Raw genomic sequence first — 27,567 nt, 5'->3', positions numbered from 1 at the left:
CACATAGCTCCCTTTGGAGCCACGAAAGGCTTTATACTACGTTTTGCACATATTCAGTAGCACTCCTGGAAACAAACTGTAAAATCAATGGAGTTCTGCTTTAATAGTGCCGCTAGTGGTTGTATTATCGCAGTGGAGTAAAGCAGTGAAAACCTCACTTCAAACGGCAGCTTGCTTCATTACCATTCAACAACTATTATGTAACTTTTAGCATTTAGACAGACGTAATGGTCACTGTGATACAGTACACAAGTCAGTCAAGTCAGGAAAAGTCCATATTGAAGTGTCAGTTACACAAAAATGGTTTAGCTGTGATATAATGAGTGTGTAATTTGAAGTAAATAGACTAAATCTACAGAAAACACTGGTACAGTCCTTTAAAGTGATTATGGCCATAAAGCTCTGAATGCAGTAATGAATATTTCCTCTTATTGAGATACATTTAGACCATCGTATAATGGAATATAAATGCATTTACCATTATACTACTGCTGTCATATTCCAGATTGTGAAGTTGAGATGTGGGGAAAAAGAGAGTGACATTGAGAGTGTGATGTGTGGGAGGGATGAGAGGTCTATATAAGTCACACTGAGGAGCTCTCTTGCTTTAGATTAACCATGAAGGCTTCAGGACAGAGTGGAACTAAGTGGGACATGAACAGTTGTACCTGACGATGTTGGGGTGGGAAAGCTTCTGCAGCAGGCTGATCTCACGTACGATGCTGTCCTGGTCCACGTCGTTTTTGTAGATCTTCACCACCATCACCTTCCGACTGGTACTGTGCATCACCTGAGGGACAGACAGAGTGGTGGTAGTGTCTGTTAATAGCACTGACTGTGGAAGCAGAAGCAGTAGTTGTAGCAGGACTGGTGGATAGGCTAGCAGAGATACTGTGGTGACAACAGTTTCCAAGAAGATCCTCACTATTTCATTCAATCCAGTCACATGATAGCTTTGACTTCCCCAATTACTCATCATCCTGTGGCCTCTTTCTAGCTCATTTCATCAGGGACAAAGCCTAAATGTACAGAAATCAGCTCTCCTTGTTGCTCTGCTCCAGCACTGGTTTTATTAGGAGTTATGTAAGGTCTCAGCTGGGGATGAGTATTGCGCCCCCATGGTCTTCAAGCTGGTGGGCCAATCAAAGAATGGCAAGAATGTCCCAATTAGTGGCTGGAACAAAGCAAGCTTTGATGGTAGCACACACGTAGGCCGGCAACAAGGCAGAAAGTGGGGGAGGACACTAGAAGGAATACCTTATAGACTTTGGAGAAGAAGCCGCTCCCGATTAGCTCAGCGGTGAAGTTTTCCCAGAACTCCAGTTTGCGGACGGCGGTGCGGAGTTTCTGCCAGCGGTCCACATGGTAGTACTTGTCTGAAGACTCACCACACAGGGTGGGACTGGTGGGCTCTGAGGACACGTCCACATCACACATCCTGGAGATGTCAGCTGGGAAAGTAGAGACACATGTTAGCCTTTGAAAGCTGATATCATGACTCTTTCAATGAACCTGCGACATGCAGATGTAGAACTGTAGAGAAGAAAATACCACAGACAGGCACAATATCAAAGGGCTAGTTCACCAAAATTACAAAAAAAACATATTTTCTCACTTACTGTACCTCTAGTGATATCTGTAGTTAATTTTTTTACAATGGAGGTGAATAGAATTTGGTTTGTGGCGCTAAATCAGCAGTGACATCTCTTTCAGAAACAGTCTTCAAAGGTCCTTGCCTGGTAACCAAGACCCAACCCCGGACTCATGCTGGGCCAGTGGGGTCCCAATGTTTTGCCTTGGGTCTGTGTCAGCTCTGATAATATGGTGAGTCATGATCACACATTTTGCTTTTTGGATGTGGTTTTTGGTCCTCTCTGTATTTGAGACTGTATGGTCTACTTGTCCTCAGTAGACCTGGTCCAAAATGGATTTTTGGACCCAACCTGTGAACCACAGAATGTGCCTTGAACAGTTCATAAGGACCATTTCTTTAGTAGAAATTAGCTCCACTGGACATGTTCATGATGTAACTGGGAGTGAGAGGGACATAATTATGTAATCTTTTATTCTAATCTAATCAAAGTTCCTTCCACCTCCATTGTACTGGAGGTGTGGCATAGATCAGAGGCAAACATTTCAAAATTCATAATTATCTGCATAGCTAGGTAGTAGGGCTGTCTCTCATTATATGAAATAAGAGCTACTGTTTGACGCAGGAAAATAATTGCACTATGTTTAATCTGACCCACTGCATGCCCTGTTGTTCTATCAGTGACCATTGTTGCTCCATTAGCTAATGCAAAATTGAGAAAATGAGCAAGTCTTGCTGAACAGATAATCATCTGAGAAGTAATGTGAGGAGCGTTTTGAATTCTACACCATGTATGGAAAAATTGTGGATAAATCTAAGAATATTATTATTGTCAACCTGTCACACAAGTGACAAGCGAACAATAGTGACAAGCTTTTGTAATTTGATAAACCATCCTTTTATATCAAAGGGATAATGAGGTGCTACACTGAGTGAAAAATGTTCCAAATTTAATCAGATCAAAACATCATGTATTCAAGTGATTGACTGTTATTCACTCAGTTTTAAGCTCCTGTACCTCAAAGACTTGCAACACTATTCATATTCCATGACTATATCTGCTACACACAGTTGCTCAGCCCAACTATATCTAAAATAATAAATGCACTCTGCTGCTAAACCCATCACGCCAACGCAAAACACTGTGTGACAACCAAAAGGGTGATTTATGCATTTAAATGTATGAAAGCAACCCTGGATGAAAGGGAGGCTTACAAAAGGTCTAATCTCACTCTCCTACTTATTAGCTGCATGGACGAGGGAAAGTGCTTCCACTTTACACAGTGAAACAAAGAAGGTGAATAATGTGAAGCTTAAAATAGAGGTAGGACCAACGGATAACAGACACTGTCCAGAGGGGTCAAGTGAGCTGTTTGTCCTCAATGTAGGTATAATCTCATTTATGACAAGGGCTCATAGAAAACACATATTGTGTATATGGCATCAAAGATATGTCAGTAAATGTGCTGCATTGATTGGTGTACACTTTGGATGGTTATGAGAGAGCTTGCTTTCAATGTTAATTATATTTCTTAAATTATTTCTATAACAAATCTCATTATTTCTCATATAACTCATTCTTTTTAATATACTCTACAGCAGTGAATCCCAACAAGAGGTACTTGTACCCCAGGGGCTACTTCTGCAGTTGCCAGAGGCTACATGGAAAGATTGTGGAGCAGCTGAGCTAATTTGAAAATTAGAAATTACAATTTAATTTAATATAAATTGAGTGAACTGTAACACCTGAACACCAAGTGTTGAGATTCAGAGGGTATGAAAACCAATTAACTAGCAAGCAGATGTCTAAATAGTTAACTGAAAGTAACAGATAAATAGTTGAAATAGGATCAATAAATGGATAAATGGTTGAAATAGTTCCACTTGTGGTTCCAGTGCAAATATACTGAGACTGTTCTTTCAATGTGTCCAAGAAGTTAAACTTTTGAAATGATCAATATTTGTATGTTCATAGATTCTGGATTTTTCAATGAGGGAGAAGGATTAGATGTAATTTCTAACTAAATAACTGAACTTTTTGTGAAAAAATCCATATCAGACACATAAAAACTACAGTATATAGAAAACATTTGTATCTGTTTTAAAACATGTTTGGAGGATCTTTCATTATACAATTGGATAACTAATACATGTAACCTGTAAGCAGTATTTTTATGTTGTAGCTGGTTGCTGTAGAGGAAATTTTAACAATTTTATATTTACTGGATAGTTTAATTTATTCTATAATCTCATTTACTTGCATAAGTTCTATGCTCTGAAAAATGTAACGTCCCCCTCCACTCAGAAAGATGTTTTTCTTCTTGTTCCTACAGTTGGATGTTTGAGCTTCAGTTTGACACCAGAAGGCTGTTTTCACATCCATCTGCTGAAAGTGGAAAGTTTCTCTGCACTCACTGAAACTCTGAGTTTAAGGGGCGGGCCTACGAGTATGATTTGTGACATCACAGCTAGCTTGGAAGCCAATCCTGTGTGATGTGGAAACTTTAAGCCTCCAGTGCACAAACACTGAGAATATACAGTATATCTGGAGGGGATCTTTAAGTATAGTGCAAGTACCTCAGAACTGTATTTAAGTAAGTACTTAAATAATGCTTTGTTAAATGCAAATATTCAATAAAGTATATTCCCCAAGACACTGATTCCAGACAAACAAGCTTCTTCTGTCAACTGAATAAACCCAAAAAATATTCAATTAAAAAGAGAAAACTGGACAAATCAAACACAAAATAACAGAATCTGGGCAGACATCATCAATTCAAACTGGCACTTCCTCTTACAATCAGACAGTTATTGACTAAATGAATGTACCTAAGCATCCTGTCTTAGAATTGCTACAAACTTCCATTTTTTTTCTCACAACAAGGGTAGTCCTGACCTAATTTCAGCCACAAAGGACTGGTGTGATAACACTGAAGGTCAGAGTTTGTTTTTTCCACAACAACAGTCTCTTTCGCCTTTACACTGACGCCGGTGGAAAGCACACGCTGACACGCTAACACAATTGGCAGGGTTTTGTCAATCAAGCCGCAGGGAATCAACCCCGGCTATTCATGCTGCTTTTGTTCATTCGGCTCCGGACCAAACAATCATCACAGTCTCAGCTCCAGCGCTGTCATAGAGAAACGCTTACAGTGCAGCCCTATCATCTAGCTGTCACTGTCTCTGTCTCTGTTTTCTACTGTCTCAATCCTTCACCTCTCCTTCCTTTCCCTCTGCACCGTAGAAAACAGGCCTTTATTCCTAAACTCTTTCTGTCGTACTCCCCCTTTGGAAGTGTGACTTTGGAGGGGACTAAAATGTTGGAGTAGCAAAAAGAGCTCTGTTAAATTGAATAAAAATAACATTACAGTATTAAGAATGTTTCTTTTGGTGCATGTTTCTGTTTTGCTGATGAAAAATGCAAGTTAAACTTTGCCCAAATTGCTAAAAAAACTTTACACACAAAAGACAGAAGTTTCTCATATATTGGCAAGATGGGCTTCTTCCTATTTTGGACTTGACTGATGTGTTGCTTGATAAGGATCACATGGTCTTAAATCTGTCCATCTTGCAGTCACATGATCCTTTTTGCTGTCTGAATCAGTGTCATTGGGTTTCCCAGCATCACTTCATACAACACTTCATACATCACCTGCAAAGCTGATTAAAACAAATCTACCCCTACGTTGTTTACATTTGCTAGCTAGCTTCTTCTTCTTCTAGCTTCTTCTTCAGCATAAAATCTTTGTCACATGCATGCCTGTATACATGCAGAAGAAGAACAGAATCAGCTGGAACTTGCACAAAATGTCTTTAACTTTTTTTCTGCTGAAGGTGGAAATGGGCAACTGTTTGCTAACAGACTGACTACATCGACTTTTGAAGGTGATAATATGTCAGTGTCGTGTTTACAGCTTGTTTCGCTGCTGCCACGTGGCCAAAATTTCAATCATGCAGGTTGAAGCTTTATCAGTGACAGAAAATGGAAGTGAGCTCGTTTCAACTGCCTCATATGCTAATAAAAGATATGTCAGTGAAAACAAACACTAATGTCAGATAGTTAGGGTTAGGGTTTGACGACTGAAGTTAGCAATTTGTTTCTCCTTTCCTGTTTCTCGCCTTAGATTTTGTTATTCCAGGATATGTTTCTTACTCCATCTCTCTCTTTTTCCCATCCGCTGTTAGTACACGAGTCCCATCGTGACCACACACTGCAGAAAAGCATGGATATCCCATCTGTGACATCATGCAAAGGTTTCTGAACATTTTGAAGCCTGCAGTTTGGGTTTACCACTAGTCATGATCTTTCTGGAGCCAGAAACTCCACATTTAGGCAACGTAATAAGAATCTAGCCACACATATAACATCTTTACACAACTGCATGGATGTAATGTGGTATATGTACCAGCAGCACAGACTCATCTAGCAACTCTGTTGTCAGTTCTGACACATTAGCCAAGAAGTGATTTGTCAACAGCCCTGGTTTTGTGTTTTTTCACACATGGGATGGGAAGGTTATATCAGCAACATCCAGGAAACGTGTCTGTCTCTGGTGAAGGGCAGTTATCACAACCCGCTGTGAGTTTGACCTGCGGCAGACCACCAGAAATATCAGGGCTGACCATCGCCACGCTGACGTCCTGCCAGCTGATAAGGAATGCTGTTCATGAAAGTTTCACAGTAAAAATCAGTTCACACCAAAGCGAGATTTTTTCCCCAGAGAACCGTTCTCTAACACAAGGCCTCTCTCGGGGAATGTCCAAAACATCAGACTAGGATGTGATGTTAGCTCAAAGCAGAGGCTGTGTTTGTATTTGTGTGTGTTTGTGCACTTACACCAATGACTTCTGAGCAGCGATGAAGGCTCGCATCACTTCCCAAACAGGGAGACTTGCGTCATTAGGTGACGTCAAGGTGGTGACTCACTCAGGAGTTCACACTGAAGTGATACACATCACAGCATCAATGGCTCAATCTGCTCTCTCCTTTTTACACCAAATATGTGTTAATGAACTCGATGAGGTGCTACTCTCCCAGAGGACATACACTACTTAAGACTGGTAATCTCCAGGTGCAATAATGAGGCAAATGAATGCTAACCAAGTCTCTTACTGAGATTCTAGACGGAGTTTGGGTGTGGATAACAGCATCCTCAGAGTCCCGGTGACTTCAGGGATAAAGTATGTGGACGACGCGGGCAACTGCACCACAGCAGAACATTAATCTGCCTTTAACAGCCCTCTAGTCATGACATTTTTGGCGGCAGCCTAATGCTTTAAAGCCAAGCACTTAAACTGGCCTGAGCCAAGCCACACTAGCTGTTAATTGCTTCATGGATTTTCCAAAGCGAGGTGACGCTCAATTCAGAGCCACAGCAGCCCCACAGCTCTGCTTTCGTCTGCAGGTTTGTGAAGGCAGCGATGGCGGAAGGGGATCTGTGATATGTCGGATGGGTTGACACCAGATCAATCAAGGACAGCCAGAGCCGGACCACACATAGCTGTGGCTCCTCGCTGGCGTCAACCACACTCGGTGGTCGACAAAGCAGTGATCTAGAATAACGTCACTATTGCAGAACATTAACCATGTATTTACACATTAGGGCACAAATAGTACAATGCTGCTTTTGAGTTATATCACCTTCCCTGTCAAGGGAAAGGTAAAGACATTACAGATCTTGCAGGGCATATTTGTGGTTGTTTAAAAACTGAATTGAACTCATTCTCATAAGGCATGAAGCATCTGTGAGCTCTCACTAAATTACAATGATTATCATTGTAGTATTTACAGGGTCAGAGGGCGGGAATGTTTTTGAAATGTTTTCATTCATGAAAATAAATCAGAACCACAGTGGGCCTCTGTAGACTATGAAGCATATTAGGCTATTTCTGTAACAGTAACATTTATAAAACAATATTTAACTTTAATAAAACAATTACGAAACTTGAACTTGACCGCTGCATTTGCAGGAATATTTTAATCCATTTTTTAAAATTTAACTCATAAAGAAGAACGATGTTTTCACTCACAGCGATGAGATGTCAGGTTGTCCTTTTCTCCTCATCAAGAGACATAGCAGATGTGATCATATGTAACCAAACAAAAGGCTAAATGCTAATGAATGAAGTCCCCCAACATTCCTTTCATTACTGCGGTTAGTTCGGCCAGACGTGCCAATACTCTTAATGTCATTCTAGCAAGTCACTCTTTAATTCAGCTCTACGTGTAGCGCGCAGCAAACTTCAATACTGAATAGAAAATAATCACAACATGCTGTCATCATAAAAATAAACAGGCCTCACTACATGCCTACTTGACAGACCGAGAAAACAGTCTTTGATGACAGACTTCCGTCTTCATTTCACGCTTTCCTGTGGAGGCGTCATCCGCGGCATCTCTGCAAATCTCCGAGCAGGGAAGGAGGCGACCCCTGCTCCATTTACTGCGTCATCACGTAGCCTAGACACCGTGTCATCTCTATTGTCACACGAGTGCTGACAGTAAACATCCATTTTTGATTTTATTGTTGTTTGCACTAATGACTGTTCTCATGTTGCAATGCTTTATTTTTAATAGCCTATTTTATGGTATATGGGTAAAGCAGCATAAATCACTATGAGGGGATACATTTTTGTCCCCACTGGGATAAAAATAACTCAGCAGAGGCTGCGATATTTAGACCAGAGAGGGGGGAAATCCCCACCACCCCGCCCCACTGAGTATTTAGCACCATAAATAAAGTTTTATGTACTGCACCATAATGTGAAACAAACCTGAGCAGTGCAGACCAGGACAGAGTCTGTGTCTGTCATTAACGTCTTTCCAGGTTTGAAACTCTGTACTGTATCAACATGAGCCTGAAGGTGGTGCAACAGCTTATCAGTGACACACAACATTACGTAGGAGATGCCATTTCGCACGCTAGACCTTCATGCTGGTGTCATCCAAAAATCAGACTGCATTACTAATTTGTATGACAGCTTTAAAAATAGCAATCCTCCTGCTCTGTGCTATGAGCCTGAGGCTGTATCCAACTGTATGTGTAAGGATCCATGCAGATCAATCATTTTACATCCCATCCCAACAAGTGTGATACTGACCCGGTTGTGTTGACAGTATGGCGAGTGATCACCCTGGTCTACTATGTGCAGGAGATCACAGTGCTGTTCCTGTTCTTCCACAAAACTCCAGTGAGGTCAGTGTTTTGTAATTTAGAGCTTCATTTCAGTTAATGAATAGGGCATGATGCAGGTCACAGGTAATGCAATCACTTCTCACCATGACTGAAATACTGTAGGTTAAGATATACTGTCCCAAAGGCTGCTGCTCTAATGAGCAACCCGCCAGAGCATACTATAATAAACCTTAATGGGTAAATCATTTAAGGTCCTTTACATAGATTAGAAACAAACATGTACAGTCTAAAAATGGCTTAAAACATCCACAATACTGTTTCAAGCTTGTGTTTGTCCTGTACTTGATTTATCAGCCGGGGCGCAAAAGTGCTGTTAGATATTTTTGGATGTGCTCAAATATGCATTAAAGTTGGCTTTAGAGGGGAATATGTGAACAAGGTTTGCTTGAAGATATAAGTAACTGACTTATTGTCCTTATAAGACAGAAGAAAGCACCGTGACTAGAGAGATATCCATATGGGATGAACAAATCTAATGTGTTTTTATAGACAAAGATCAACATTTTTATGTTAAGTGGAGCCATGTTTTCTAAGAGTAAAGAACAGATGCCTGATGACATATGGAGTAAACCAAAGAAGCAACATTCAGGATTATGCGGTACATCATTTATCTTTTCATTTATCAAAGAAGCACAAATATTTATGTGTCCTGTTGAAAATCTCGTATTTAAACACTCACTCACTTTTTACAAGGGACACTGCAATATATTGTTTTGTAAAATAAAAACAAATAGTTAAAAAAAAAAACATGCATAATGCACAAAGACTGACTGGCTACATATGAAACATTTTTAAGCTAGCAGGTTAGTCGTAGGAAGTCTGGGATCTGAGCCTTTCTTTCCCTTCTCCTCAGTTTCATGCACAATTTATTAGATATTTCAAGTGTTTTATATGTTACTAAAACTCCAACAGTGACACTTTTTTTTCAAAGAAATTGTTGGAATAATGCTTCACATTAGAAATGATATTTTTGCTACATGGATTCATGTACACATTAAGGGTTAGGGTCTCTAAGAGGAGATATTTCTTGAGTCTGGTAGCATACAGTCTGAGCCTGGGTCTGCTGCTGTACATATTCACTGTGAAGTTTCATGTCTTCAATAACTATATTAATTTGTTGCAAAAGTTTTTTTTTAAGTAGCAGTTTAGATTATACAAATAAATATCATCCAGGTCATCAAAGCTTTTTAATTATTCTGAACTCTGGCTCTCTTGTTTGTCTTTCCTTCGGAAAAACCCCCTTGCCTCAGGAAGTGGTACATTATATATTTCTTCTTCTGTGTTTTTCCGCTCCGCTGACCTCATTCACGATCTTCGTTTACCACGCTTAAGCTCAAGTTACTCTATTTTGTTTTTGTTCTTACCTGGAAACAGTTTCTGTGGTCATATCAGCTAACTTACACTGTCTGTTTGTCTTCTTTCTCTGTGTACTGGAACATCTGAGCGTCAAATCAAACAAGTAGGATAATTAAGGGAACAAATAGCGAACAGTGTTTACTGTTTTTATTGCACGATGCCTAAGCTATAACTGTCATGACGATGGAAACACTTTCAGATACAATAAACAAGCTGTTATTGCTGTAATGTGCTCTGCCCTGCGGTACACCTCCTAATACTATGGTGAAGTGGAAATGTGGTTATTGTTGCAACTCGAGCCCTGAGGAACAAGACGTCACAGTTTTGGACATACTGAGTTAAGGCTGATCTCTTTGTGCTAAGGGACTGTACAAAAATTATTAGACGGGGAAGGTGTGATGGGGAGTCATAAAAGACGACAGACATTTTCTAAACCTGGATTTATATTTGACTTCATTCTTTTTTGTGTTTAATTAATTAATAATTAAATGTTTTTTTCATCATAAATATATTTTTGGTGCCTATTTCACTGTTTCAGTTCTGTTCATCTAGTTGCTCTTGGTTAAAAAAAATAGAGAATGTCTGGCTGTCATGTTTATTAAACAAGACAAACCATTTTGTTGTGTTGATCATAATTTTGCCATTTGCTAATTCTACTTTGAACATAGGATTTGGTGGATATTACTAAATTATATTATATATAATATAATATATTATTATATTTTTTTTATATAAGGTTTAAAAAGGAGTATACCATCTTAAAATTTTAATTGGACAAACAAATTGTAATAATTCAAAAGGTATTGGGACAAAAGAATTAACAATGTTAGGGAGAGCCTTGCTTTTTCACACACTAATAATTTTTTGACAGTCCCTAAAAAACACAGCACTGTTGGACACGAAATAAAATATGAGGATCTTTGTATAAAGTACAACAACATGACAGTATTAAAGAGGGAGACGTAGATGCATTACTGTCCAGGAGACGGTAATCAGCGCTTCAATATTTTGCTGAGCTACCAGAACAGCACTGGAAATACCAAAGTACAGTATAACATCCAAAAGTCTACATGTATATTAATATGACATCTTAAAATAGGACTGCTCAGCTAAAACCAGCTTGGCACTGAGGTTGCTCAAGCTTGCTCACGCTTTTGAACACCCTCAATGCTCGACTGTAACCATATATCCACTGGGCCCCTTCACTGGCACATGTGACACAAGAGACCAAGCACCGACTGCATGGTTACCATGCAGGCGGGGGCTGCTCTGTAAAGGGATTACACACCACATACATTGAAAATTCATGTTAAGAACTTAAATCATTGGATTTTTTCAGATGCATTCAGGGCATCTGGGAATTCTCCCCCATATCAGCCAGTATATCCGTCTGTGGTTATGTGTGGAATCCAAACAAAGTGACACTCTGACCACTTGTGGAAATGTTAGCAACTCTATATTTTTTCTGAGGAGAAAAATCCCATCTGAGAACAACATACCATTTGTAGAGATGGGCGAGTGGGCTGGAAACAGTGTTGGAGGTCATACAAAATGTGGAAACAGCACAATGTATCTCTGTCCCTTTCTGCTGCCTCCCACCACCACAACACTGAACTCATCCAGTGTCTGAGCCGACTCAACGATGTTTGTCAAGTTCATGCTATGTGAGAAAAATTTGAACCTATGAACCCAAACAACCAACATTCCTGAATGCAGCGTTTGAAGCAAATCAACATCCAGTGACAGGTAGTTCAGTAGTAGCTGTTAGATGTTGTTAGCTCTGTTAGCTGTAGCCAGTCATTATAATTAGCTACTGGAAGCTTCCGCAGAAGTATCCAGAAGTTCACTAAGAAAGAGTTTCAGCACATAATTTCCCCTAAAACCACAATTCATGTTTAACCTTCTCTTTATGTAAGGGTTAAACAAACAAAGTTTTTAATTACTTACATTTACATATGTAAACATGTGCATCTTTAGACTTTATGCTAAGCTAGGCTAGCCAGCTAGCCATTTGGGTATTTTCCAGCCTGGGTATTATTCACATAGAGTTGCCAACTCTCACACATTAACCGTGAGACTCATGCAAATGACACTTTTCACACACTCTCACGCCACACATCCATTTACTCTCGCAGTGAAAAACATATTATTCATAGCTGATAACATTGCAGCGCGAACAGAGGACACTGACAGCACATGGACAGACAAGACAGAGCAGCACAGTGCAACAGCAGCGGGGGAAAGCGAGAAACATACACAAATCTATTATATTGTAATTTATTCCCATGCATGCTGCTCAGAGTAACCTCAGTCAGCAGCTCTTCGGACAGAGACACAGCACCTAGTCTGGGAGTGGAACCGAACCCGAATACTTGTCTCTGAGTCCGGCCAAGAGTAAATTCAGAAATTTGCCCCCTCAATTAGCTGTTGTAGCTAACTGCATAGGGATATACAGTGCCAGTCAAAAGTCACTTGAATATCTAAACTTTTGACTGGTGCTGATACTGACTACAAATGAGTAAACAGCTACTGTAGTTTAGTTAGTTGGCAAGTTGAATATCTTTGGACAACACAAGAAATTTGATGACATCACCTTGTCACATTGGTTAATTGATTAATTGAGAAAATGTTCTTCAGATTAATCAATAATGGAAATAATCATTAATTGCAGCCCTAGAGGAGATTCCTATGAAGCTAGCTAAAACAGCTAATCCACTATTCTGTGTTTACTTTCTGCTATTTCAGAAATAATTTATGTAAAATTATAATGATGTTTATTTGGAAAGCTTTAGTAGGCTATATGTTTTGCCGGAAATATCTTTCCTTTTCCTTGAAAAATACTGGACTCATCCTTTAAGGCACAGATGTGAGCTTTGATATTTATCTCCTCATCTTCACTCTTGAAAAGAAAGTCAGTGTATATCCCCAAAATGTTGAACTACTCCTTTAAGCTACAGTATGTGAGTCTTTGATGAGTGTGGTTTGTAAATAGGGAGGAACTGCCCTGTAACAGCATGCTGTCAGCGAGGGTTACGCCCAAACTCCTGATGGAAAACACAGAACACAGACGGCACACAGCAAGAAATCACAAAGATGCTAAGATGTGAAGTTCACAGGAATGATCTGTGTTTTGCGGTGAGATTATTCTCAGCTTTTACCATCTGCGAGGTGAGGGCTTAGAGATGCGAGGACATGACGCTGGTGATGATAAGTATGATCCCCGGCCAGAGGGAATCCCTGATTAATCCCTCACATCAGCATCAAAAGCGGGAGAAGTGTATAGAGGATTCATCAGGATTCCCTCTCTATCCCTCCCTCCATCTACCACACAGACTCCCACAACAAGTCTGCATAGAAATCCGACCGCCCGTCCTCAGCGAGGAGTGGAGGCAGACGACACAGATGGCTCGCTAAGAGTTTTTTGAAAGGCCTGGTGCAACCTACACAGCCAGTCAAACACGAATCTTGTAGCTAAGGAGCCGAGCTTTATAGGCAACAGTACCAGTATGAAGGTAAATCAAAACTCAAAGATGAATTACAACTTTGAGTCATTGCTCAAACATAAAAATCTAATATCTTTTCAGGAAAACATGAAATTTTCTCACAGCTTGTTATTACTTAAAGTTTCCCCTCCACTAAAAATATATTTTGCTTATTGTTGTTTGACTTGGATGTTTGAGCTTCACTGTGCAGAATGACATACACGCAGAGTTTTACGCTAGAAGGCTGTTTAAACATTCATTCGTGCAAAGTGGAAAGTTTCTCTTCGCTCACCTTAATTCTGTGATCCGGTACGCAACTTACACGTGTGATGTGGAAACTTCCAGTGCACATGCATTGAATATGGACTTGTTGAAGTAGGAGACAACTTTTGAAATGAAAAATATTTGAATATTCCTGGATTCTGGATTTTTCAATGTGGGAAGAGGAGACATCATTTTACATGAAGGATTTTATCGAGATAGTTGAGCTTTTTGTGGTAAAACCATATTAGACACAGATTATTATTCGAAGCAGAGTATTTATATATATTAAAACATATCTGAAGGGGATCTTTTATACTATACATATTTTAAATTTACTTCATTTGACCCACACAATATTATGAACTACTGATCTGGAGCACAAACACAGAAAAACACACAAGCCTGGTAAACTCAGATATGTCTTCTTCAGTCAGCTTTGAGTGAACGAGCACTAAAAGATCATATTGTCTTTTTTTTACATTTACATGTGGTTCTCGGTGTCAAATGGAAATTCTCAGATGCAGGTGTTTGTTTTGGCCTCTGATCAACACCATCTTTTGTACCACTGCTGCGGCTGTATTTCTAGTTAATCAAACAGCAGGAGAGAACAACAATCTATGCATTTATCTACTACAAAGAAATGTTCTCTATAGATTCTCTGAACAAGAAGACATTTGTAAGAGGTAAAAAGAAAGAAAGAACACAATAGCCTAAGCCTGTAGAGGCTGTGTTTCCCATGGAGGGCAGGTAACAGGACACTCATCAGGATGCTGAGAGACAGTCTTTCTATTTCAGAACAATGCAGACCTACGCACAATTACTTTACAGCAGATTCACCTGCTTAAAGCCCCAGTATAACATACAGGAGACACAATGATTTACCAAATAACGCTGTAATGGAGGTGAGACACTGACGTCAAGCGATGCACACACAGCTCAAGCCAAGTGAAGAAGTTGTGGTTTCTCAGTTCAGTGTCAGATAACTTACTTTTGAGTGAGTGAACATATCTTATACAGATATAAGACATCAACATCTTTTCCTCTTGGTTGTGTGTAATTGTATGCATTTACTGACAGATATACAATTTAAACGCTATGAAGAAGAGCTGAAAAATATCAGAATCTCTCAATACTTACTCCATTGATTTAATAAGCTATTCATATGCATCTTGTGGACGCTGGAACAAACCCAGAGGTCTCTGTGCAGAAACTGAGGAGGAACCACATACATGCAACAGCAAATGAGCAAAAGCACAGACAGGACTTTCCACAACAACAACAACAACAACACATGTGCTGTCAAGCAAGCAACACTGAAAACTAGCATGAAGACAACAAACAATGTTTATTTCAAGTAAGTCACAGGTTAGTTTGTTTATCTCCAGGTGACAGATGACAGTAGTAATGTGAGACAGCTGTTGCCTGTTACAGGAAGAAGAGCATTCTCCCAAAGCTTTCTGCAGTCAAACTAAGTTGATGTCTTCAAGGAAAGACAACGCAGATCAACAATCTGATCTTCCCCTGTCAAAACTGCATACAGCATAATAAAATAATCTCTCTGTGACCGTGGTTCCCAACTTTGGTTTCCTCATGACAGGTTTGTGAGGAGGAATTTTACCTCTCAGATAGTTTCGTTGGAGGGATTTTAAACATTTTTTGACACAGTCCCTCCACATGTTCCCGCAATTAATTTTGATCATAGTTTTCAGAAACTGACGAGTGTTTCTACGCTGGAATACCTACGCTGTGTCCTGTGTCTCCTATTTGTCAACTAATTAAACACAAATTTGTTTTAACATGCATTCATGTATTTTTCTTGGCCACTTGGTGGCAGCGCAACAAGCTCTAGTATCGTAGATAATAGAGATACTGACATAGCGAACAGTTGCTTATTTACATATCCAGCAGATGTGGAGTAAAGTTATCATGCATTTCACATTGTGTTTCTGACCACTCCACAAATATAAGTCCAATGTTCTCTCTCTTATAAACTACTGAGAAAAATCGTTTTCCCGATCTTTAGCTACTGAATGATCCACTATGTGCACGGGGTTTATAAGACTCCTGGCTGTGGCTGGAAACCAGGTTGATGACAGTGGCGAGAATCTACTAAAACAAGGAAGTAACAGGCCATGAAAACAAAGATGATTAGAGAGATGCCAAAAAGCTTTAAAACAAAAAGAAATCAATAGAACTGCAATAACAATTATTATAATTAACAATTATTTTCATTATCGATTAATCTGTCAATCTGACGTTTGGCCTATAAAATGTCAGTTTCCCAAAGTCCAGGATGCAACCTCAATAGTCCACAACCCAAAGATATTTAGAAAATATTCATATCTGAGAAACTGGACTCATAGAATTTGGATTTTTCTTAAAAATTACTCAAAATGATTAATCGATTATCAATTAATTTTCTGTCGATCGACTTATCGATTTATCGACTAATCGTTGCAGCTCTAATAATTAATTGAACTACCACAAAGTAATTGAGCCCCTGGAGATCTGGATCGTCTGCTATGAAATATATTCTTTTTCTGCTGTTCTTAACCCTGTAATCAGCTGGGACCCCTCAGAATTATCTTGCGACGCCTTTGGGAGTCCCGATCCCTAGGTTGGGAACCACTGCACAGCTGCACAGTAACACTACAATATTTGTCGTCAACCGTGAGTTTGTACTGACTCTGCTGAGCCTTATTTACCATATGTGCAGTAATATCACTAAACATACGTATATAATATCTGTCAATCATTTTCTATGAAGCAGTTGTAGTTTTTAAACTTTCCACCAACATAGTGACAACAATGAGCAAGACTGTAGTTTACTCACATGGATTCTGTCCCGGCGCCGTTTGCAGTAAAAAAGGGCAGATCAGGTTTATATTGTCGATGAAATATTATTCATCATAGATCCGTTCCAGTAAGTTGTCTGTGCAGGAAGTACCAGTGGTTTCAACACTTTTGCCCACACAGTTAACGCGTCTGTTGCAGCGTTCAGGCGGTGCACTGAGCCTCCTGCAGCCCACCTCACTGTTGATGTGGTGAAACAAGCCTCGCTATTGCAAATGCATGTTTTTATGGGTTGTCTTAGGAACCAGCTTCACCAGCACGTCGGTGGATGTGACTCCACCCACGATGAGAGGAGGCTGGCCGGAGCTGAGCAGCAGGCAGCCGGAGAGATTTTCACACAGGGCTGTTTTGTTTTTATTTGTGTATAAATATATGTATATATTTTTATTTATTTATAACAGATGTTTTATGATGTTATCTGTTTGTACACAGTTATTTTTGAACCACTTGATTCCCAACCCTCTCTTGCCCCCAGCCCCACTTTGGGGACCACCGCTTCACAATAAGAGCACTGAGTCAAAACATTTGTATATAATGACTTATAATGACAACATGAAATGTATTCTGAAAGCTGTGTGTGTTGATCAGAAGTATCTCGATAAAGCACAGCGCAGAGGTGGGAGTGTTTTGAACAATGGGGAGCTCTGGCCCAGAGCACAAACTCCCACTCAGTCAGTGTGGGAAATGAATAGACTGGAACAGAAGGCACACAAATAACAGACAGAATGGACACTGTATGGAGAATGGAGCGGAGCTTTACATGGTGAAATGGGAAGAGGAACACAACAGTACATGCTAATTTAAGGCCTTGTGAGAACTCCTGTGCAGTCAGTTTCAAAAGTTTAGATTTGAACATATTTTGTACATTGCATGCTAACATACAGTAGATTGCATGCATATCATTATTTAAGGACAGCCCTGGAAACATTAGAGTAAAATGTAAACTCAATGACCCTGACGTGGCTTTTGTCTATTCCTGCAAAGCACACACCGTGAGCCCTGCAGTGCATAATGCAACATTGTCATATAAATGTTGTTGGAGCCCCAAACAAACCCTGATGAAATCTGTTTCTACAGGCTGACTTCAGAAGTCAGTTGTTAACCCACATTTGTTAATTTTCATCCCACAAACTTAAAAGTATTTCGAGTTTCCTTTGAAGTTTATGGTGAAAAAAGGTTTCTGAAACAGCATTTAAACCATTATGGTCAATTAGTCTGCAGGTGTCCACCAAAACCATTTATTCTTTAAGAAGAACTACACGTAATGTCGGCTTGAGTTTGAAGACGACATTTTATTTTCAAAAAAAGCCTACGTTACAAATGGAAGGTATGAAGTTAAAAATTTGAGTTGCATTATGGGAAATGTGGGATCAGCATCTTTGCTTGCCCCACAGGTACGACACAGTTAGGATATCTCAGCCTCTGCTGCTTCCATTTTGACCTTTCTTTTTTTAAGAGACCTCAAACTTTATGAAAGTGTAATACTTAATCATTGGAGTGCTCTTTAAATATCATATGTATTACTCTTCATGTAAACAATGTGATCAGTAAGTCGCATTAAGGCTCCATAGTAGAAGAAAAACTGCTGTGCATCTCATTCACTTCTGCTGGACTCTTCTGATTAATACACAGCAGTGGAGAACTGGCTGTGCATAAATTATGTCCAGATACAAACTACAGAAAGACAACAATAGGGTTGTCATGGCGCCAGTGTAGGTCAGTTCAGTAGCATCAGAGAAGTCTCTTTACTGCCATAGACTCTCTACATACTCTGTAGCTCATGAGTCAGTTCAGTTAGGAATGTGTTAGATTTTTGTTTTGTCAGATTTATCAAACAGCAATAAAGGTGTAATTATTCTGTTTTTTGATGAGATTTTTTCCAGATGCTTCTGGTCTTAGGACCAGGTCTTAGTTACATGAGAGCAGATGACCAGATGATATGATTACTCATACCTAAACAACAAATTAGCAATGAACCAAGTTGTACACTTTGACCAGACCACAGGGAGACCAAATACCGCTATATCACAATATCAGAATAACTAAAATCCTTGCTGTTGTCTAGCGTTATATCATGACAGTATACTGATACAATGGATATCTCTAAAGTAAATCATCTGTTATGTTTGTGAAAAGGCTCTATTCATCCAGCTCGCCACATGGTGACAATAAAACACAATTTTGTTATTTGCCAGCAGCCATTAAAGCTGCACTAATCTGTATTTTTTATATATATATATAAACAATGGATCAAATGACTGTGTAATGAGAAAGTCATCACTTGTAGTGACAAACCCAACAGTGCACTTCCTTTTAGCTCTACAGAGCATTTTAGCATCTTTCAGTTCGTTGTTTTGGTTTTACAACCTGCAAATTTACAGTTTTGGTTAAGTCTCATCACTCTCATTGACTTTGCTTCAAGTGAAGGGACAGTTATAAAAAAAACAGATAAACCTGCCTCACACTACTTTGAGAGCACCAGACAGCTGACAGACAAAACTAGCAGCTAGCTTGTGAACATAGCGGAGCATTTAGCAGCTAAAGAGTCGGATATTTTTCTCGGGAGTTGGTGGAGACCAAGACAGAGCTAAAAGGAAAGTGATATTGACCTTATATTGGTAAGGTGGATAGAAACACAACTTAAAATGAATGCTAATGTCATCCTGTGTCTGCTGGATGTAAAAATGCACGACTGTTTACTAACACGTTAGCTATAATAATGCTGCTTTAAAGTAAAAGAAGCAGAACATTTCACCCTGTTTTAACACTTTGACCATTGTAGTGTGCACAGTTTGACACAGTGGCTAAAAATCTATTTTTAAAGGAAATATTTGGCACTTAAAATGTATTCACAGTGAATTTAGAAACTCCACTTGTTCACAGCCTCGTTGCCCAAGAACAGAGGAATATCGACATGACCGCAGGAGGGTGTGTTGTGTTTCCTGAAAGGGTTTGATCTGATTTATGATAAAACACTATCAGGCTTCTCCTCCCCTGTGATTAAGACACAGTGATCAGTTTAGGTAATGCCAAACCAGAAGAAGAAAAACCCCAGCTGTGGTTTGGTTTCTGCAGAGCTGTAAGGCTGCTGCAGGTGTTGCAGGTCGCTATCTGCTGACGCTCGGCCACACTGGTGAATCATGAAGCATCAGCCGTCTATTTCTGTGCCCACTCACTGGCTCTGCTGCAGTCATCATCCAGCAGGCCAGTCATTACACAGCAACTAATGCTATTACCTTCTGCTCTCTCCAGCTCGCCATCATCCAATCTGTTGATTTAATATGCAACATGCATCCTCAATCTCATGCCACACTGTTATAAAAGAAGACGATTTACACTTATATATACATTTTTATCCTTTAAATGTCCATGTTCTCATTTTGTTTTGCATTGTAATGTCCCATAGTGCTCCATGTTTTAGATCTATACATACTGCACTGTCAATACTTTGCTTTCACTCCTTGTTTTTCTATTTTCTTTTACCTAATTTTACCGATTTACCATTTTCTCTTTACATTGTTCTTATTTGAAAAGAAAACAACTTTGTATTTTTCTCTACTTTACGATCTTTATTATTTGAATCTTTAAAAAAAAAAAATCAATCAAAAAAAATCCATGTGTTTAATGTTTGCCCAAGAATTTTGTTTTATTTGATTTTTTCTGGACGGAAACAGTTCAGCATGGTACACTAAAAATTCTCAAGTGATACCAAGTTAGCAGAAGTAGTGACAGCAAGACAATAACAGCAATAATCAAATAGTAATGGCAAAATTTCACAGAATTGCACTGAAAAGTTGTGAGGAATAAACTCACTGACAAACACGTACATTTTCTCACCAATATGCAGTAAAAATATAGCTTTAATATCCAGAGATGAGGTAAAAATCTAAGAGGCATTTTGGTGTCAACAATGTGAAACTTACATGAAAACAAAGTATAAGAAAAAAAAAAGTTATGTTTTTATGAAAACAGAATTGCTTACATATAGATACATCACCAGCACCAGCACCATCAGTCTATGGTTTGCACTATGAAGTGTGAACTATATTTGCTGTCAGCTGGTGCATACTGCCACCAGCTGGTTATGAGTTGCAACTACAACACAGACGTAAATAAACAGACACACCGTCATGAGATACATCCATAAATAGGCACAGTAACCTGACAAATAAGCTGCAGGTTCTTTATAAAGTCATTATGCAAAGCTTTTTACATCATGACGCAGAAAGTGTAACATACCACGTCTATTTCTTTCATCTTTATTTTTTACATAATATTTTGCTGGGTAATGTGGATCCATGTACTATACTTAACAGTACATGTGGAGCCCTAACCCAGCAGGCACTGACTGAAGATTAAGTACAATGGCAGTAAAATTGACCTATTTTTAAATAGTCTTTGGTGTAAACTGCAAATCCTGATAATATATTATATTAATTAAACACCTTTGGTACAGACCTTCAACAGGTTTCATTTCAATGCACTTGTCCAGCACTTTGGATAAAGAGGTTGAAGCACCTTCACTTTGACTAATCGATGAATCCACTAATTGTCTTAATACATTCTTTTACATCTCTTTAAAGTGACCCAATAGTCACATTTCCTGACATTAAAACAGAGATGAAATCAATAATTGATTAACTGAGTAGTCAAACGACTACTGGAAATCTACTAATCGTTCAAGTCATTTTTCAAGCAAAAAATCCAAATATTCTCTCGATTCAGCTTCTCAAATGTAACAATTAGCTTTTTTTCTTTGATTTACAAGATAGTGGACTGAATACTCTGAAGTGTTGGTTGGACAAAACAAGACATCTGAAGACGTCACCGACAAAATACATCAGCAAATTAATCAATAATGAGAATAATGGATAGTTGAAGCCCTCATTTTATTATTGATTAATGTGACTATTGTTTTTTTAGTTAATTGTTTGGTCTATTTCCAAACAGCATAAGGTGACAACTTCAAATTACTTGTTTTATTCCACCAATTGTCCAAAACTGAAAAATATTCAATTTATGATATTAAAGAGACGACAGCAGCATATTCTCACATTTGAGGAGGATTTCTGCTTGTGGAATAACTTAAACCAGCAGATCAACTCACAGTTCCATGAAACAGGTTGTCTACAATTTGTGAGCAGTTTAATTTGAGTGATGTTACCTTTTCTTATAGTTTTGTTTGAAGAGATTTTAGCTACTTAAGAATTAATCAATTATCAAACTTTTTTTTGTCGATTAACTAAGCAATTGATGAACTGATTGCTTTTATATCTCTTTAAAGTGACCCATTTATTAAGTTCCCTGATATTGATCAGATCTAATTTCCTGTCCAACCCTTGAATACATCTCTCCATAATTACCCATCACCCTTTAACCTGAACAGCTATACCTCCACTCTGATGGCTGAGTCTCTAATGGCTTTGTTCCTTTACAAAAGTGTCCTTTTTTATTTTTTCCAACCTTGTTTCAGGCTCTCATGCTTGTCCTAACTGTGAAGCACTTAGTGCTGTAGTATATAGCAGCTAGTATGGCCTTGTGAGAAGTCCTGCCAAGCATGCAGCAGTTGTGACGGATTAAATCCGTTAACAAGGACCAGTTTGGCAAAAGTGCACCTGTCATACTTCAGGTTTTGGATTTCGAACAGGTTCCTCAGGGTCAGCAGACTTCTGGAGTACACCGGCCGGACACCGAGCACGTGCAGACACAACCCCACGTAGACATCCTCAAGAGGGATCATCCGGACAAACCTGGATGCCCAGGAGATTCTGGCGGCCAGGTCTGTGGAGAAGACATACCCAGCTCCTGACACATACGAGGGGAAGCTGTCCTCAGGGTACAGCTCCTCTGTTATTTGCCATTTGCTGTTGCTGTCCCTCCTGGGTTTTCCGTCACTGATCACTGATCCTGTGATGTAGCCCTGCCGAGGGGAGCTACTCAGCCGCCTGATGAGGTAGAAGACGTTCACAAAAATGTCAGCATCCACCTTCATGGTGTAGGAGGCGTTGGGGCAGTGGGTCGCCAGCCAGTTCATCATCATCATGGTTTTGATTGTCAGATTCTTGTAACTGTCCACAAAGTTCATCTGGATGATGTCTGCGTGTTTCCTACTCTCCTCCTCCAGCTTCTCCTGGATGCCTGATACTTGCCCCCCCTCAGGGAGACCCACATAGAACAGAGTTAGAGTGTCCTGAGCTGGAGCACCCCATGTTTTCCTGATGGCCTCCCTTGCTGCAGCCTCCGGAGGGGCAACCGGGACCATAAAAACCAGGAAGGGGCTTCTGTCTTTGCATACTGCAGGCTGATTGAGAATATACTTGTAGGTTTCAGGGGACAGGACCCTGTACTCCTCCTCAGGAAGGGGACTCGGCTTTGGGCGGTGTTTACTAAATGTTACTCTACTTACTAAGACCTGAGCAGACAGGACAAGCACAGCAGAAACGGTGAGTAACTTCACTAACCTCCAGGAGAAAGTTATCCTCATTGCCTCAGAGTCTCCTGTTCAGTCCTGGTTTAAGTCCGAAATGAAACCAAGAAATCCAGGAAGTCACGTTGTCACGTTGTTTTCTTATCGCAGAGCAGCAGCTGCGGCCACTCCCAGCAGGGCGAACCAGGAAATATAAATCAGCCTGCCGAAGACCGTGGATCCATGCCGGAGACTGCCGACCGAGCGAGAGGAAGGTCTGCCCGGCGTGTGCGCTGCTATCAGAGGCTTCACTGTGATTGGGGGATTGTACTGTACATGTTTATAATAGAAGGCGTGCCCGTCAGATTATTATTCCCCTGCAAAAAAAGTCACTAGATATAATTACAATGACATTTTTTAATGATTGATTTTGTGGTGATATCATAATTAAATAATAAGAATAAAATAATAACAATATTAATCATTAGTATCATTATAACATGTTCAATTTGAGTTGAATAAGTGTGTGTGTGTGTGTGTGTGTGTGTCTGTGTGTGTGTGTGTGTGTGTGTGTGTGTGTGTGTGTGTGTGTGTGTGTGTGTTGATAGCCAATCACAACTGTTGTTATTGTTATTGTGTTATTGCTGAATGTCTGTTAACAAATAACATTTTTCTGTCTTGAAATATACCAAAAGGTTGTATACAGTCAAATCAGATTTAAAGGAATTTAAGGTTAAATGAGACAATACTTGAAAGCATAAAAACTATTTAAAATAAAATATTAAACCTGCATTCTGATTTTTGGCCACTTGATGGCAGCAGATACATGTAGTGAACACAACATGACCTCATCAGCTTTTAAGTTGACATGTTGAAACAGTTGCTTATTTCCACATCCAGCGGTTACGGAGCAACATTGTCATTCATGTGGAGTCGTGTTTCTGTCCACCTGGTGAATCTAAGTCCAATAATCTCTCTCTTTTAGCTCTGTTTTTGCTCTCTACCGTTTCCTGAGGGGAATATCTGGCTCTTTAGCCGCTTTAAGGAAAGCCAGGTACAGGCAAGAAGGAAAATATATCCATGGAGGAATAGATACAATAACAGGAGCTGTAAGAGTAGCAAGAACAAATGGAGAAAGGGCTCTGTCCAGTGTCCAAAGATATACTATGAAGGCAATTAAAGAAGTCATTCTATTACTCTTTTAAATCACTTTTTATTGTTGAATGTCTACAGTATGTCCTCCAACCATGTTGACTCCAGCTTCATTGTATTCAGTAGTCAATTTACTGAAAACTGTGAATCAACTAAATGTACATATGGATGCAATTTGGATTCAACAGAAATATCTCAATAAATGTGTTTGTGATGATAAGTGTTAATGCTAAAGTGTTATCAATACAAGTGTCAAGATACTCAGGGGCCCCGGGAAGCCCCATATTCACTGCATGTCAAATTGTTTTTTTGGGGGGGAGTTGCATGTTTGTTATTAATGTTATGTATTAATCAATGTATGCACCACTAACATACCTGCGCTATTATTACCTGATCCTGTGGCCCTGTGCTTAAATCTATTTTTAAGTATATATATATATATATATATATATATATATATATATATATATATATATATATATTTTTTTTTTTTTTTTTTTTTTTTTTTAAGATCCCCTCCAGACATGTTTTAAGATGTATATAAAATACTGTATTTTGAATAATAATTGTGTCTGATATGGTTTTTCCACAAAAAAGATCCTTAAAAAAGATCCTTAAAATTACATCTTCTCCCTCATTAAAAATTCCAAAATCTATGAATATGCGCAGATATTTCATGTCAGAAGTTTAACTGCTTCACAGAAGATGTCTTTTACTTCACTGTAAAGTCCATTCTCAGTGTTTGTTCACTGGAGGCTTCAAGTTTCCACATCACACACTTACTTATGTAAATTGAACGTTGGACCAGGATTGACTTCCAAATTATTTGTGAACACAGAGAAACTGCACAGTGAAGCTCAAACATCCAACTGTAGGAGCAAGAAGGAAAACACATACATACATATATATATACACACATATATTTTTGAGTGTATACATATTTTGGTTTATATTGTGCTAACAAGTTCCATCCACATCAACAGGGACCCACTGACACAACCCAACACTTCAACGTCTAAGCAGGTGCTGATTCCTTGTGACTTGAAGAGTCAACTGAGCTGAGGAAGACCATAAGATGTGGTTGAAAGCTCCAGAAAAAGCTTGTAAGTTAAGTTTTTATTTGTCCGGTTCTCTGTGTATCAAAAAATAAGACACCTGAACATCTTCCTTTTAAACAAACTGTTTTATTGTAATACAGTTTACAGAGAAACACCTGTTGTTCACCCAGTCATAAACAATCAAAACAATAAAAACAAACTTAATTTAAACAGGCATTCTCTAGAGGGTCAGTGGTTTAGTATCCTGCCAGAGCAGGGGACGGGGAGGGTTGGGATTGGGTGAGGTTGAAAACAGTTACTAGCTCTCTAATTTTGGCCTGTCCAAACACTAGTTTCATCAACATAATCATAGTGACCTTACTATGTCCACTGGAATTCATATGGAGTTGGCCTTTTTTATGTTCTGAGCATCAACATCTTTTGTGTCAACAACACATAACATTCTCTTGTTCCACATATACTGTATGTACTGTATTCACATTTTGCAAAAAAGAAAGAAAGAAAATGTAATCACCGCATTTCATTATATACTGAATAATAGGTCCTGCCTCGGATTCATCGAACAAACAAAACAAATGAAAACACATCAGCTTTTCTTTTCTCTGTTCTTTTAGCTTTTTAAAACACAATACTGTGGCTGTAGCATGATGCCTTCAGGGGCTCACATAATGAATGGAAAACACTGCCATCCACATGGACATGGGATGTGGTGGGTAAAAATACTTTTCCATAGGATTTTTTTTTTCTCTTTTCATTTCCATCTCTATCACTTCAGATGTTGGCTTGTGTTGAGGGAGATGAGGGAACCCGGGGAGGATAAAGTGACACTGAGACGAGTTAAGTTGCACAAAGACAAACAAATGGCAAGTTAGATGGAGATATCTGACATCTGAGCAGTGCCATCTGAGAAATATCCCTTTTCAAATCTTTCAATCAGATGTATACATGTACAGTACTGTACAGGGAATAGGATTTCTATGATAATCCAGTTGGATTATCACTGTATTATTGGTTTTTAGGCCCTAAATAAGACCACATTGTACTATAAATAGCCTGTCCTTTCTGTGAAACCCCAAAACTAAACGTGGCTTGGGTGTGAAATAGGGAATTGTATTAATTACTGTACACAACATAATGCCCAAGCTGCACACACGCCTCTCCACAAATGCTGCAAGACAAGAGATCAGGATCATAATCAGGTGTGATGGAGTTGTTTTTGCTCTCTTTGGTGCGTGAGTAGAATCTGTGTGGGCTTGGTTTAAGTCCAGTTTGTAACATGCACTTCAATTTCCGCACTAGCAGCATTTCCACAACCGCATCACAGGAGAGAGGGGGGCAGGGAGTGGAGGCTGATCTGTGAGCAAATGGGAGGAAAGATGGTGTGTTGGTCTGCGCGGAGACAGCAGGGCTCTTGGCAGTGGCTTTGGTCGCTGCAGGATGGGAGGGTGGGTGGGGTTGTGGGAGTCCAGATGGTTTATGGGGAGTCCAGACAGAATAGTAGCAGAGTTGTTGTTGTTGGTGGCGGTGGAGCGTTTATGATCGTTTCCTCCTTCCTTCCAGGTTTCTGAAGTTGGATGGTCGAATCTTCATCTCGGCAAACTCGATTGAGTGCTCGTGGCCTTTCCAGTGGAACCAGTTCACGCCCTGGAGTAGAGGATGTAGACAGATGATGTTAGTCAGTCAAAAGAGACGTACTGTAAATAGTCAAGTCACATATAATGTAGAGATGTCCCAACCCAAACCTAAGGATCAATATCAGGGCCAATCGGTATGGGCAAAGATAAACCTTTGTTTTGTTTTGTCCACCTCAGCCTGTTGTTGCAGCGCTGCTCTTCTTTACAAACATTTTGCTGCGCATATGAGCATAAACTAGTTTGTGAGTGTCCACAGGTGAAGTGACATAATATTTTACTCAAGATGATGACAACTCTTGTTACCATATGAGCAATAAAACCTTGCAAGTAAAAAGATGCAAAAACGTCTGTTGAACAAGCAGAAACTTGTAGAAAAAATATACTTATATAATAAATATATTTGAAACTGCTTTGCCCACAGTCTTTTACCTACACTGGTATGTTTTAGTGTGCTTGTTACACTAACAGCAAGTTGTTATGAACAAGCTAAAACAATCTTATAGACTCTCTGGCTGAAATGATAGCTTCTGTTGGCAGAATTTCAGTAGTAGGGGAAGGATTACAGGACAGTATGA

At 39.3% G+C, this 27,567-nt stretch overlaps 3 protein-coding genes and 1 long non-coding RNA gene across 9 annotated transcripts in view; 1 reads left to right on the top strand and 3 right to left on the bottom strand.

Moving 5' to 3' along the window:
• The window catches only part of zgc:162952 (PKc_LIMK_like_unk domain-containing protein), a 28,527-nt gene extending 11,561 nt beyond the window's left edge, over positions 1-16,966 (bottom strand). Inside the window, exons 1-4 of one of the 4 annotated variants that reach the window (XM_067601473.1) lie at positions 16,723-16,966; positions 15,027-15,099; positions 1,258-1,451; positions 669-790 (exon numbers count right to left, since the gene is read on the bottom strand). In XM_067601473.1, coding sequence (XP_067457574.1) covers positions 669-790; positions 1,258-1,451; positions 15,027-15,057 — 347 coding nt within the window. In that variant the 5' untranslated portion in view covers positions 15,058-15,099; positions 16,723-16,966. Of the gene's footprint in view, positions 1-668; positions 791-1,257; positions 1,452-7,621; positions 7,887-7,914; positions 8,018-15,026; positions 15,100-16,722 lie in introns of those variants that run through there. The other 3 variants (XM_067601482.1, XM_067601490.1, XM_067601499.1) reach the window with 3 other exon arrangements.
• A 3,396-nt stretch (positions 16,967-20,362) lies between these two features.
• On the bottom strand, positions 20,363-23,413 carry b3galt8 (beta-1,3-galactosyltransferase 8). Its single transcript, XM_067601452.1, has one exon. The coding sequence runs from the start codon at positions 23,224-23,226 to the stop codon at positions 22,246-22,248; it is 981 nt and encodes a 326-aa protein (XP_067457553.1). The 5' UTR covers positions 23,227-23,413; the 3' UTR covers positions 20,363-22,245.
• Positions 23,414-23,745: 332 nt separating this feature from the next.
• LOC137191408 (uncharacterized) lies at positions 23,746-27,008 on the top strand. Its single transcript, XR_010930403.1, has 3 exons — positions 23,746-24,202; positions 25,284-25,403; positions 26,919-27,008. It is a non-coding gene; the product is annotated as an uncharacterized lncRNA (long non-coding RNA).
• Positions 25,474-27,567, bottom strand: part of tncb (tenascin Cb) — a 46,715-nt gene continuing 44,621 nt past the window's right edge. For all 3 annotated transcript variants that reach the window (XM_067601441.1, XM_067601422.1, XM_067601431.1), the window contains one exon: positions 25,474-27,002. In XM_067601441.1, the coding sequence (XP_067457542.1) occupies positions 26,892-27,002 (111 nt within the window). In that variant the 3' untranslated portion in view covers positions 25,474-26,891. The remainder of the gene's footprint in view (positions 27,003-27,567) is intronic.

This window comes from Thunnus thynnus, chromosome 2 (assembly GCF_963924715.1).
Source record: "Thunnus thynnus chromosome 2, fThuThy2.1, whole genome shotgun sequence".
Taxonomy (NCBI): Eukaryota; Metazoa; Chordata; class Actinopteri; order Scombriformes; family Scombridae; genus Thunnus; species Thunnus thynnus.
The sequence above is the reverse complement of the archived record's forward strand: the minus strand, read 5'-3'. Positions and strand labels throughout refer to the sequence as shown.